A 14,233-nucleotide genomic window follows, 5' to 3' on the forward strand; every position below is an offset into this window, starting at 1 on the left:
ATGCAGCTCAGAGAGCATCTGAGCCAGCCTACACCACGTGCCTGCACAAGTGCACTCTGGCAACCCCACTTCACTGCCAATGGCAGGTTCTGCCCCATAGGAGGATGGGGAATCCAAAACAAATTACTGACTGCTCCACTAAGCGAACCTTTTGGCACAGAAGCCTCACTTCCTAGAAAAGGAATTCATTGCTCCAGTAACAAGGCTGGCTGAAAAATCCATGAGGGAATGTTACTTCCATTCAGAACACTTTCTTTGGGTAAACAGTTATTCCCTTCTTGTATTGTGACATTGTGGAGAGGTCACTGAAGGATGCTGGTTTTTAAAAATTGTTTAATTCTTTTTAACACTCTCTTCTACTTGCAATAACCTGCTAAAATGATGAAAATAACATTGAGTTTCCTACTGGTTTGCCCTTTTCCGTTTGGAGAGCATTGATTTTTTTGCCTGTTGTGCTAAGATTAATGTGGCCTGTTTGTTTGACAACAAATTCAACGTATCTAGCGCCGTGTCAAGCTAAAATGACTCTGTCTGTGGGCAGCATCCCTGCCTGGCACTGTAATGATCTGAAAAAAGAAGGCTTTGCTAGTTAACTGTCGCTGCAAAACCATGAGGATATTTCAGTAGCCTTTAAAAACAAAAATTGTTGTTGATAGTATATTTAAAATATTGCTGGCAAGCATCAAGAGATTCAGTGAAAACTAATAGGCAAGGGAGGATATCCAAATTATTCACTTAACAGCCTGTCATAGTTTTGATTGTAAATGTTTCCAGATCATACAGGTAGAAATCTTCCCCTCCCTCTTGCTGTTTGATAGAAAACATTGACTTGTTCTCTCTCATCCATTTTAAGTAGAATGGTATAAGCAAAGTACAGGGAAGAAGATGAGAAAAGCCAATAAAATAAGGACTGTTTCTTCCTCATCTAAGTATCAGATATGGACACCAGTTAAGAGTGAAAATACATCATGCTCTGCTCTTTTGGAAATGCCACCATGTTACAGAAACCCTCCTTTCCCTCCCATCCTTCCTCCTTCCCTTCCCCTTTCTCTGGCAAAAGCCAGAAATACCTACAAATATTTTTTATTTTCGTAAACGTCATGCAGCTTTAAAACATGGGGATGCTCTATCAACTTCAGGATGGCTATTTCCCGCTCCACCTGGAAAAAAAAAAACAACAAAAAGAAATACAGAAGGTTAGAAGCTAGATATTAGAATGCATCACATATCATAACATTTTCTTCCCACTTACCCATTTCCTACTCCTCCTCATATGCATAGGATTCTTCAACAATATATTATATTTAGCACTCAAATAATAATTTTTTAAAAATGATTAGGTCTCAGCACTCCCCGTGCCCTGCAGGGCAGAAAATTGGCAACATTTCAAAGTTGAAAGAAGAGTCCCAGATCTATCAGTCAGTGTCAGGAGCTATAGGAGCATTTGAAGCTACTGCTGCCTCACTACCCAAAGCCATGACACATTCTCAAAGTACGGAAGCTCCAACATGGCAAAGAGGGCTCTCCTGACCTCTCATATGCATGAGTGGCCACACTGCACTATGCATTGCATGCTCCATTAATATGAGAAAATTCCCATCCTGAAGAACTGGCAATTATGTAGGGGAGATGAAGGGCAGAAAAGTATTGTTATTTTAGAGCCACAGAACTGAGGCACAGAAAGAGAAAGAAAGAAAAGAGGTGACATAAGAAGTACAAGGTACAACAAGAAATTAAACCCGATTACTGGCGCTTTGCTGTTCAGAGCCTTAAGCGTAAGACCTTGTTTTCTCTCAATACCCAATCTGCCCGAGCACAGCTACTTCTAAGAGCGTGTCTTTAACACTGAGTTAATAAGTTGTGACTAAGTCTCTGTAATTAGCACAAGTCTTGTTCTTACCCAAAATTCCTATCATGACTGCAGCATGGTTCTAACTTGAATTTACTAAGGGTATTCATTAGAGATGAAGTCAGTGCAGCTCCTCAGCTGCTAGCAAAATTGCTCAGTGCTGCTCAAAGACACTGTGACTGCTCTGATTTGACCTAGGCTAACTTGAAGGGAGTTAATGTAGCACTGTGGAGACTGTAGATAACTGAAATAAACTCTGCAACAGCATGTAATCTAAGCAACACAGGAATTTCCAGGAATCCACAAGGCCAAGAAAATGCCCTAAAGAAGAACACAAGAACAACTAGGTAGTGCTTTTTTCTTTCTGTTCTTCAAATAAATGATTGTCTTAAAGTTGCTATCAACAAACTACAAAAGTATCCTTGAACACCTCCTCAGCAGGGCTCAGACAAATAATTAGGAACTTGTTCCAGAATAGCCTTAGTTCTTGAAGTCATTTAATTTCCTGAGATATCATCCTCTACTAAACCTGAACACAGACAACTTTCCTTGAGTGCTAGTAAGATACTCAGCAGGAAATTAGAAAATGCTAGTTTTCCAGCAACAAAAAGAGGAAGAGGATCTCCCAGCACCTTGGCTATCACCTCAGATCTCTCTTCCTCGATACTACCACACAAAAGCCTCACACTTGGCCTTCCTCATGTATCAGGATGGAGGAAAGGGTGTTTTTTTCATGTGTCACTCTTATTCTTTCGAAGGCACACTGCAGACTCAAAAGAGAAACCTACTTCCACACTTGTGATCTCTGGAAACAGCTACTACAAGGAAGTGGGGAAAAAGTGTAGCAGAAGGCTCTACTGGAATTGTGTACGTGTATCAGCATGTAAACATATAAGTACGCAGCATTTCCAGAAATAATATGAATTCAGTGATACATAGTACTTGATGTTGACAGCTCTGCAGGCATAACTGGCTCATGACCAGCACTCAGATGAAAGCCACTTATACAAACAGGAAACGAGAACTGGGTAGATCTCAACTGAACAGCTACTCCACTGAAAAGAATGGCAGGAGAGCTAGTTTATGTAATTTTTCTCTCCTCTTCAAAAAAACTTGTTACTCTTTTACCCCTATGGGATACGCACTGATATTTGCAGAGAGCTTGCTGAAGTTGGATTTGCTTCAAGGATGAGGAAAAACAAAACAGAAAAAGCACCCACTCCCATCACAATTCTCCAATAGTGACCAGATTCAGACATTAGCATCATGCACCATAACTGCTCAGAAGCTGAAGCTCCCACAGCACAATTCCCTTTGGATGAACGAGACCAGATACTTCCTGGGGAACACACCCACTGCACTAGCTACGGCAGCGGCCATTCAACCCCATTCTCCATCCTGTGAGTTTCCTGCCTGCGTACAATGAAATTCCCTGTAGATGGACTAAATGACTGTATTGGAGATTCACTTCTGAAAAACCTCTTGGTGGGTGCTTTGGCAACGCATGTTCAGACCAAGTGAGTGATGGATGGCAGCATCTCAGCAGGGTCCTGCTTGGTTACTGTCCTAAAGCAAGAGATAAGGAAGTGATTTATGAGTACTGCTCAGAGAAGGGGATTCAGTTACAGCACTGCATGGCCTGTGTTCAGTAACAGAAAATCAGGCAAGAAAGCAAATATCCACTTACTACCTACATACTTAGGCTAGAAAGCTATTAAAAGGAAATAATCCAAGTTACTTTACTTTCATCACTATAAGTGTTTGAGCGTGCAACGTCCTGCACATATTTTTAACTTCCTGGAAACTAGATCCCCAGAGGAAATACAGTTTCAGAGGTCTTGACTTCAAGCTCAGGCATGCAGAAAACATCCAGCTTGATGTGCCTATGGCAGCACTGCCTTGCAACGTATTCAGTTATGTGCTGCACCTCTCCAGTGCAGGCCACAGCCTGCTTTCCAGCCTACTACTTTTTTTCTAGCTGTCAAACAGGGACAAAACCAACCTACTCTTCGAAGTGGGACCCTGTACAAGCCTTCAGTGAGAAGGAGCTTTATGAAGGAAAAGTGTTTGTACTTCTGACTGTCTGGGCCCATTGACAAGACACTGGTGGCTGTATTACTTCAACAGCAAGAGACTCCCAGGTCTCTGAACAACCAAACTGACTAAGATCATCCTCAAAAATCTGATAGTAGTGCCACATCTCTTCTCTCTTTCAAAGAAATACAAGAGTTCCCAAAAAACAGCAGTGGACCACCTTCTCAAGGTGACTACTGCAGCTGTTGTCATAGGGTGGCTCTCCTGGTTCCCATCCTCACAGAGAAGCCAGAAATTGTTAAGTGCTGAATACAGACTGTAGATCTCAAAAGCAACGTTACTGATGGAGGATCTGGCACCAAAGAAGTATTACCTTTCTACAAAGTAGATGAGGCCTTAAAAAGCAGGCAGCTTTGCCTTCTTCCCTACAGCTCTTGCAGCTATTGGCATGCCTTTTTTTGCACACTCCTGTGCTTTCAGGCCGCACAGTGCTGTCCGGTTCTGAACTGGCAAGGACGGGAGAGCATAGAAACCCTGCAGGGGTGTTTGCTTTAATGCAGAAGCAATTATCAGAAAGCAGGCCAAACTCTGAATAGCCTGTCTGGGGAGGCTCAGAGTCTGTGATAAACAGTATTCATGGAGAAACATTTGCATAGTAGTTAAAAAAGAAGGGAAAAAAGTGGAGCCCTCAACATCACACAGACACCAGGGCACGTGATGGGATCCCAGAAATAGCCTGGGCTGCCTCATACCAGAGCAGGTTATTGACTGTGCAGCACTCCAGTGCCTTGGAGCTAAGGGGAAAAGCAGTGAAAGGCTGCGCAGGGCAAATAGAGACACACTGCTAACTTGTAACCATGCAGGTGCCAATTAGAGGCTTTAAAAATCTTTGTAGGAGGCTGATTTGACAGGATGCTCCAGTGATTCAGCTAATGACAAAGAGCAACATGAGGGCAACACGACCCTTAGAGGAATACTGCAAAGCTCCACTTCCTCTCTGCTGCCTCTACTTCACCCTCCTTCTCTCCCAGAGGAATCTCTCTCGTTTAAACCCATCTCATCAGCACAGTTTCCACTGCTGACAAGTGCTCTCCTCCCTCACCTTCCAAACCACAGACAAACGGGGTGCAAATTCACCTACAAGGCAGAGAGAGCAGGTGGAGGGAGTCGTATGTGTCATCTTCATCACATACGTCTCAGTGATGAAGAAAGGTTCCTTTCTTCTTGTACCCACATTCAAATAGGTGTTCTGGCTGGTGAGGAGCAAGAAAGCAGGCAGTGCATTTGTTGTGTATTTTTCCTAATGGGCAAACCAAAAAAAGTACCAGAGAGTAAGAAACTAATCTTTTCCAGTTCTCTGGAAAGTCTGCATTTTTGCCATACCAGTTCATATTCCATGAACAGACCTTGGGATCTTACTACTTTTGCTACCATGGAGCCTGCGTGGGTCTGAAAGTTAAAAGTTATAACCAATGACTGGCTTTGGTGACGACCATCTAAGTTAACTTTTCTTACTTTTCCATAATAACTGAATTTTTACAAAAAGGCTATTCTTGAGATTAGAAAAGAACAGCATTAAAACAGAAATAGTTTCATATAAGTAACTGTAAACCTAGCATGCCCTGTGAGGTCACTGCTGTGGGGATATCATTCTTCCAAGCAAACTTAAATCATTACCATAATGTAAGCAATATCACATTGGATTACTTGCATCTTTACTTTCAATGGAAACATAAACAGGGTAGAAGCAGAAAAAGAACAGTTTTTAAATGATGAAACATTACAAGATCTTCCTCTGCAGCTCTGAATTTAATTGATATTTCACTTAGTGAAAGTGGCCTTTCATTACATTTATCCAAAAGTTCTTCAGCAGGCCATTATAGAAGCAGATGGAGAACCACAAAAGTTGGCTACCTACAAGAGAGTACTTCCTGCTGCTATTCTAGCCATTAGCTTCAAATTTCTGAATATAGTGAGCCAGATTCAAAGTGTATTGAAGTCAACAAAAGACATCAATTGACTTAAGTGGGCTTTGAATCAGACCTTCTAATGATCATTAAGCGGTATCTGGAAGAAATCTTCTATTACACAATTTTGACTAATTAAATGCTTTAACGTGAATTCAGGTTTTCTGCTAAGTAGTAGTAATTATGAGAAGATTCTATAAAAAGTGGGTAAATGAGGAGGGGAAACTAGATTTAGATATACATAGAATCAGGCAGCTAGACAATGCTGTGCAAAATACAACAAACAGACAAAATTACTGGAACGCTGAGCAATTCTTCATTTTATTGAAAGCTCTATTATGGACTCATTCTATCACAATTTTTGTTTGCATGTGTGCTTCTCAAAGTTATTTCCTCATAAATGAAAATGAAAATAGGTATGTGTTAGAAGCAAGTGAGTTGCATATTTGATGTTAAAATTTGCATGTGCAAACTTTTATACCATGAATCTTCGGTAGGGAAACTCATTTTCCACAAACTGCTGTTATAATAGAATGTCAGTTTCTACTTGTCTTTATTGAAACAAGTATTTTTCCATAGTCTCTTCAAAATTGCATTGCAAGAGCTGCAGTGAATTTCAAAATTTGGCGTAACGTCTGAGAGTATGAAACCGGTTGAAGTGTCATGGTGAGAATTTTCACCATGTCCCTTCTGCTGGCTTCACCGTACCTCCACAACAGGCGAGGACACCTGGCCTGGCCTGTTGATTACAAGATCCAAACCCTCCAGGGGTTTGGAGCCTGGTGGTTATCTAATCATAGAAAATCCCTCCCAAGATCCTCATGATTTAACTCAGCAGTTAACACCTGCAGCATTTCTCAGCACTCTGCCATAGGCTACCGAGTACATACGGCCATTAGACTTATCTGCAGCGTATGCTTCTTTAAGAAGCATCAGGGTTTCATGCAAAGGACACTGATGGGAGCTGACAAGGAGTGGATTTATTCATTCAGCACTTGAGATTATCTGCTGCCCAGTGGTACACAGCTAGTAAGTGAGTGACGTGCAAGGCTCTGCCAGCAGCCAGCAGAATCAGCCCCTTTACACCACAAGGCAAAGAGCCTCCCTGTGCCTCCCGTCACCTTGGTGAGCGTCTCATCCCAGCTGCCAGCACCAAGCAGCACAGGGACAGAACACAAACCAGCAGCCTCTCTGCAGCGGAAAGGACCTGATATTTTACCTGCCTTTCCCCTCCCTCCCTTATCTTGATTTTCAACTTTGATGTGCGCTGTGCTTGCTTTCACCCAAAGCAGAATGCTTGCACAGCTGTTTTTTTCATCTGGGAAAAAACCAAAACAACTCACGTACAGCGCAGTTCATCATGAGAAACCCATTACTCCAAATCAGCAGCCACAGCCAAGCCTTTCTGAAGAGTGACAGCTGCTGCTCCAAAGTTGCTCTTGCCACCCTAACTCTGTAGTGCCCACCTCAAACTAGAGCTTGGTCCCCACAAGCAGTGCTGGAGGCAGTACTCCCCTGAAGCTCTTCTCCTGAAGGACCAAAAAACTTACACTTGTGACACAGGTCTCATGAACAATCATTTCTTTCTTTTGGCTCTTTTCGAGACATATACATTACAGAACACAAGAGCAGCCTAAGAGCATGGTGCAGTTCATAATCCATCTTCCCCAAGAAGAATGTACTGCTGTTCAAATGCCCTGGGGGGAACTACGCTCAGCTATGGGAAAACAACCACTACACTCAGAGGAGAAACAAGCTGCAAAATCGAGGGGTATGCATAGTTCAACCTCAGATAATACAAGTGCAGAGCTCCGAACACAGAACTGAGAGGGAGGAATAGAGACCTTACAGGTTCAGTATGGCAGCACCAAAGACAATCCTGGAATGTCTGAGCCAGAGATGGTGGAGGGGGCAGAAGTTGCTGAATCCCATTAAGGGAATATGGGCGAGCACAAGAGTTGGTATAGCACAGCACAGCATAATGCCCTGCCAAAAATACAGTGCAGAGCTCCTGAAAGCATCGGTTGAGGCATGTGATAAGACAGAGGGGCTCCCAGGAGCATGAAGAGTATCCAGGAAAGGCAATGAGACAGAGCAGAGATGCCGGCAGCACCACGGACTGGATCCTTCAGGGACTCCATCAGCAGTAGGAAGAGAAATTTAAAAGGACACTTTTGGAAAAACTTCAAAGGATAAACTCCACCATTTCCTACATGTCTCAGATAGCCTCATTCTCTCTATTCCTTGCTTTCTCCATTAGTCATACTGGCCCTGTTTATCTCTTCGGCATTGTCTTACACAAACGTCCTTTACACTTTCTCCCTAACACTCTTCCTGAAGTAATCAATAGGATAGATGCTGTTTCCTTCTCTAAATCCTTAATGGCCATCTCAAAGAAACAAGGCAAATAACAAATGCTCCAAGAGAGGGCAGAGTAGCTGGAGCTTTGCACAGAGCAGAGGCAGAAAGCTAGACTCTATTGCTGCTCTGTGCTGTTCCATGAAAACCATAATGACATCAACCACTTCAAAGAGTGGAAAACATATAATTTTTGTTATTCTACTGTATCCCTCTGCTTTTCATTTTAGTGTGCCACTTGGCTGGGTATTTGTATGTACTTGTATGTTAAGGTCTCATCTCAGCTGAGTTAAAAAACTCATGGAGATGCAAATAGTAGGTATCTAAAGGGATTCTCCACCTCCTACAGCCCCGCACAGCTGACAGCAAAGGAAGAAGAGACTGAAGAACCCACTGCTCTCCCCTTTGGTTCATTTTCTGAAAATGCTGTTGAAGTACACAATCCCGGACAAACAGCAGCATGGACTTCATCCAGGAACTGCAACAAGGCCAGGGCAATGTAGACCCACAAAGTTAATGTTTGCACTTTGCTTTGCAATAAAGAGGGAGCCTTGAGGGGCAGCCTGGCAGTGGCAGACAGAGGAAACAAGAGCTGACCTTCTGCCAAGCTAGGGAGCCAGTGGCTGCGTATTCAGGGAGGTCAAGCAACTACTGGCCTCCCTGCCTTCTTCTCCGGTGGGTTTGCAGCAGTCTGTAGCACACTGCAGTGTGAACTGCAGCTCCAACTTGACCTGTGCCAGCTGTGCATTACCACTTCTATGTTCAGCCTGGCTAATGTATAGTGATCCCAAGATCTTATTTATGATGCTGACATTAGTTTGTTTTATCCATAAAATAGGCACTCTGAGCACTGATGAATGCACTTGTTCAGACATTGCCTCCCCTGTGGTCTCTGTCTATGCATTCTCTGCATTTCCTCAACATAGATTTACTTGAAGGAGAAATAGTAAGCGATCCCACCCGAGGCTCTCCCAAGGATCAATCAGTCTCCTATCCATGCACTTTTCTGGAGTAAGAGAGATGTAGAATATGAATCTGGATGATAACACTGAAAAGGAATTCAATATGCATAACCCCTGGGTCAGATTTTTCAATATTTCGTTTTTGATATGGGTTTCTCTCAACAAATGTGATCCCTTTTTGTAGACGGTAAGGCCTGAAAAAAACGACTGTCTCTCCACAAAGACATGAACCAGTATTTCAGTTTCAAACATCTCTGCTCACTCATATACATGTGGGATTATAACCTTTTAATGCAGAGCCACCTCATGCACAGACATGTCTTTTCATATCTTTCAAGACAGGACTGAACAGCACGGGAAATCAGCGGTGACCTTGAAATACCTTCATCTCTCGGCTATCTGCCTGAATTTAGCCAGCAGCAGAGAGGCTCAAACCCTGGTAACCTCAGTTCTTTGGTGACTCTGATGGGAAATTTTTCTTCATGGATTCAGTCCCAGTCTCAGGTCAGGAGTGAACTACTGCTGGACAGTTCAAAGGATATTGCAAAGCTTTCCCCTTCCAGAAGCTACTGTCCGTGAGTGCCGAGAAGTGAGCCAAGTTTTCAAGATGATACTAGCCCTGTTGCCACAGCTTTCTCCATGGTGCCTGCCCACTCTGTTTCTTCCTTTGACATCAAGGAAGCAGCAGAGACAGCAATGCTGGCTGGGAGTTGTCCTTGGGTTTCAGTCTATAAAAAGGATAGCAAATGTCGGGGGAGCTGTAGTACAAAGCAAGAGGCAAAGAGGAGAGAGAGAAATAAAACTGCACATTTTGCTTCAGCCTTGAGTCTGCCTGTACTCACTCCATGTCTTTCCCTAGGGTCAGCCTGCAACAGAAGAAATTACAGCAAGACTTTGTACTCCCCTCAGTGAAGACAGTGTCTTCCTCTGTTTTGTACAAGCAACAGAAGCTGCAGAAAATTAGTCAATTGCTACCATCAGCATCCAGGATCCCTCACAGCTGGGAGTTAAGAGATCAAAGACAGCAATGAAGGAACATTTTGTTTCTCAGCTATTTTATCTCTGCTCTTCTCATATTCTTCCCATCACACATCAGCCCCTTATTGCTGGAGGTGCTGATGACATCTTGCAACCGATCAACATCACTATCAGGATCAAGAAACCTCTTGGCAAGGGAGATTTACAAACAACACTGTGAAGAGATGATCTCAGGCATCACTGAACAGGCAATGAGGATAAGCAAAGTCATTCCTTCTCCACATTCTCCAAACCTTCTTGAGAAAGGAGAGCTCAGGCAGCTCTGGGCACATCCTTACACCATGGTCCAATCAAACTAACTCTGGCGAGCATGAAGTAACAGAATGAGCACTCCTCTCTCACCCTTCTCCCCAGTCCACCAAAACCCACAAAACTCTCAAAATCAGACAGCAATAAAAGACAAGTATTCATATCTTAGATGTTTACTGAATGTGGCAAAGCTCGGCTAGGTATAAATCCCTTCCTGTTTCTCAAATGAATTCAGAAACCTCAGAAGGCATACCCCACATCCAGACTACATCTAAGGCTTACAAATAGACACAAGCTAGACTGGAATCAAAAAATCTTGATGAAAAATCTCAGAGCCTGACTTGGGAGGTAGCTGATAGCTGTCCAGCCACAGTGCCATGCTTGTGGGAAAGGACTAGGTGGGCATCTCAAAGTACTTTAACTTTCCCACATTCTTGGTGACACATCTCAGAAACAACTGCTTTCCAGAGACAGTTCTAGTATGTTCCCTTGAGTTTTGCTGAGGCCAAGCTGAGTATGACATATGCATGCCTTTCAGTCCCCCAGCTTTGCTCTTCAGGAAGTTGTCTTTCACAAAAAAAGAAATTATCAAAGACTGTTGCCTTCAGAAAACAGAATGCCATCCTTCCTATTTTGACAGAATTAGATACTTACCGATGATTAAAAATAGCAAGACAGTATGAGAGAAAAACAACAGGAAAGACTTCTAAAGTTTTCAAGCATATTCTCTGGAGTCAAACAAACTTTTTCCACATCTTTATTATACTTCCCAATGCATTATTCAGTCTGCTTGGACTTTTAGGAGCACTTAGCTTTGGCCTATATCTTTATCTCAAAGTCTGTGGTACTCATCCTATGAAATGAGACCAGAGTTAGGCAGCAAGAAAGGCAAATTCCATCTTATAGTTCTTTGGCCCTAGAGGTGGCTCCTGCAATCTAAGGCCTGCCTCACTATTTATGAAGTTGCATCTAGAACACTACTGTCCAAACTCCGTTTATACCACCCTGCAGTATTTCCGAGTCTTTCTGGGTCATAACACAGAACTCTTCAGCTCTTTAGCCTGAGCCGAATCATTCCCCAAGCTAAAATAGATGTTCTTTTCCACACAGTGACAGTATGCAGTGTAGAAAATTTCTCCCTTGAATTACCTGAGTCAACCACATTTTTATGACTATATATACAGCATACTACGTATGCTGCAATGCAGATGCACCCACCAACACAGCATTATTGCATGGAGACCAAATAAATGAATGTATTTTAAACTTGAGAAAGGTGGTGTTTTCCTTATTTCTAAAGATTTTGTGGGTCCTGCACCTTCCGAATGGTTATTTTGGAGTGTAATTTCTTACCTGAGGCTTTTCCTATTCCTTCATGTCTGCACTACACAACACATCTAATACACAGTTGAAAGATACTTAGCTTCAATACTTTGTTATGTCAAGAGGTAACACATCTCTAAAGGAAGTACTGACGACAAAACAATTGCATATAGGAAGCTACAGGAAAGTCCAAATGATAAGTAAATGAGTTTAATTCTCTGAAGAGAACAGGCATGGCTGGATATGCTTTCTGTAGCAATTCCATAAAGCAGCAGGGCAATCATTACAAAAACAGAAGAAAATCTGAAAATTGAAGTACACTTAAATCACACCATCTTAGGCCTGTACATCTTAATCCCTTGCACTTGCCAAACATTTATGGTAGCACTTACATGTGCAGAGTAAAAAAAATGCTTATAAACAGTTTACTAGGAAAATAGCATGCTAAATTTGAAAGCAGCAATATATAAAATGGTCAGCTGGGCTAGATCTACCCATCTACCCCTCCAATTTTGCAGCATTTTCTACCAGAGTTCACATTCATCAGTCAGCTGAACCTTGTTCCCAGATGTTTGGAACACGCAAAAATCAACCTGTGAATTAGGGAGTTTTCCGAGACTCAGCAATACAATCACAACACTGCTTTGGAACGAAAAGGCAGGGCATGATGTACACGTCATCCTCTCTCAACAGAAAAGAAAACCAATTACTTCTCTTTAGAGGAGACATAATTAGCTCCCTTCCTTCCAATGGAGAAAGCCTTCAATTCCATGAAAAGTTTCTGCTGCCTCCCACGCAAACATAGGGCAGATAAAAGCTCCACCAAAATCCTGCTGAGGCAGGTGCCACACTGAAGAAATCCAGCAGTAACCTTGAATAGGAGGAAACAGTGCCTGTGATGCACAGCTCACATGTTGAATCCTGACTTACAAAGACGTAAGAAGTCAGGCAGAGATGCTGCCCTTGCACCACAGGGAATCAAGCAAGATGGTATGCAAAACTTCAAGATGTTTAGGGGTAGCTGATCATCACATTATTATACGCAGGCGACTCCAAAAGTAATGTCTCCTATTTATGCCCATGGAAGCTACAACACATACACAGAACACAATACTCTTTGATAGAGCAAATTCTCACCTACAAAGCATTACTTCTTCAACAGTCACCACCATTAGCTCTGCATTTTTGTAAGTTATGAACAAAAGTCTGCATGTTGCGCTCGCAAAAAAATCTGTGGAGGTGATGACTGTCGCTGTCATCACTGCTGAAATGCGCCACCCACAGCCTCACTGTGCTCACATCCACTGTTTGGTCTCCAGAAATGTTCATCAAGTGTCAATGAATGCAAATTTTTTTCTGCATGGAGCAGTTCAGTTCCATACTTCTGCTTCATCCATTCTTCCATATCAGACGCCATTTTGTCGGACTGCCCCTCTGCTGCCATCTGTCACATGGCAACAACATGTAAGGAAATACTGGCAGGAAGGTTGATACTGTAGGCAAGGATTATACAGTATCACATCGCTGTGTAATACAAATTTACATATGGCTCAGAAATTTGTGTACTGTGTCCTATCCTTAAGCTGATCCCTGCACTGATGCAGCAATAATCCCTATTCATAGCCCCTTCTCTAAGTAGGAAATGTGCACTCCAGGTAAAGGATTTGCCTTCTGTGGCTTGTTGCTAAACTCCATGGGACTGCATGGTAGTGCTCTTTCATTTATTTCCTCTGTGAACTAAGGGCTTCTGCAAGGCAGTCTTGCAGGGTGCACAGGAAAGCTCTGTGGAAGTTTGCCACAAACCCACCTCACGTTTTGTTTGCCAGAGGAGCACAGTGACACAGAGAAGTCCTTTTTCTTTTCAAGGGTCCTAAAATTATAGCTGGGTACAATTCAGCTGGAAGGGATGAAATAGTAGGTGACAGGGTGATTTTCAGAGGCCAGGCCTCTTCTCTGCAGAGTTCTACTTAACTGTTAAGGAGAGTGGAGGCAATTTCCGCCCCCTTGATCAAAGTCTTATTCCATCTTAAGTGGACAAGTAGAGGTTTATCAAGAGTTCCGTCATGTACTTTGGTATCATTCTGCTGCCTACACATTCCTGTATTTACAGTAGGTTAATATTGCACATACAAACTGGAGCCTGATTTTGTTTTGGAGTGGATTCCTTACATCACCACAGAAGCCACTCAGTCATGCTTTGTGAAGTCCTAGGGACTGTGAGAGCCTTCTTCTGACTTTGCTTCTGTTTTTGCATTCTTATACTTCCTAATGTTTCTAAACCATTAGTATTTTCTCTTCCACGCTACTCTTTTTTCAGAGGCAGAAGTGATTTTTCACTGTGATTGTCCAGATCTCTTCCATGTTCCCTTCAGGGTATCCATGGACGTGAATTTGTAGAAAATATGTTACTTCTATTTCAACAGCGTTTAAAGTGCTTGCTTTCGTCTGCACCA

General features: G+C 42.6%; 1 protein-coding gene across 16 annotated transcripts in view; it reads right to left on the bottom strand.

Moving 5' to 3' along the window:
• Window positions 1-14,233, bottom strand: part of BRSK2 (BR serine/threonine kinase 2) — a 302,070-nt gene that overhangs the window by 103,256 nt on the left and 184,581 nt on the right. For all 16 annotated transcript variants that reach the window (XM_021403472.1, XM_021403470.1, XM_021403461.1 and 13 more), the window contains one exon: window positions 1,075-1,160. In XM_021403472.1, the coding sequence (XP_021259147.1) occupies window positions 1,075-1,160 (86 nt within the window). The remainder of the gene's footprint in view (window positions 1-1,074; window positions 1,161-14,233) is intronic.

The sequence above is a fragment of the Numida meleagris genome, chromosome 6 (genome assembly GCF_002078875.1).
Source record: "Numida meleagris isolate 19003 breed g44 Domestic line chromosome 6, NumMel1.0, whole genome shotgun sequence".
NCBI lineage: Eukaryota > Metazoa > Chordata > Aves > Galliformes > Numididae > Numida > Numida meleagris.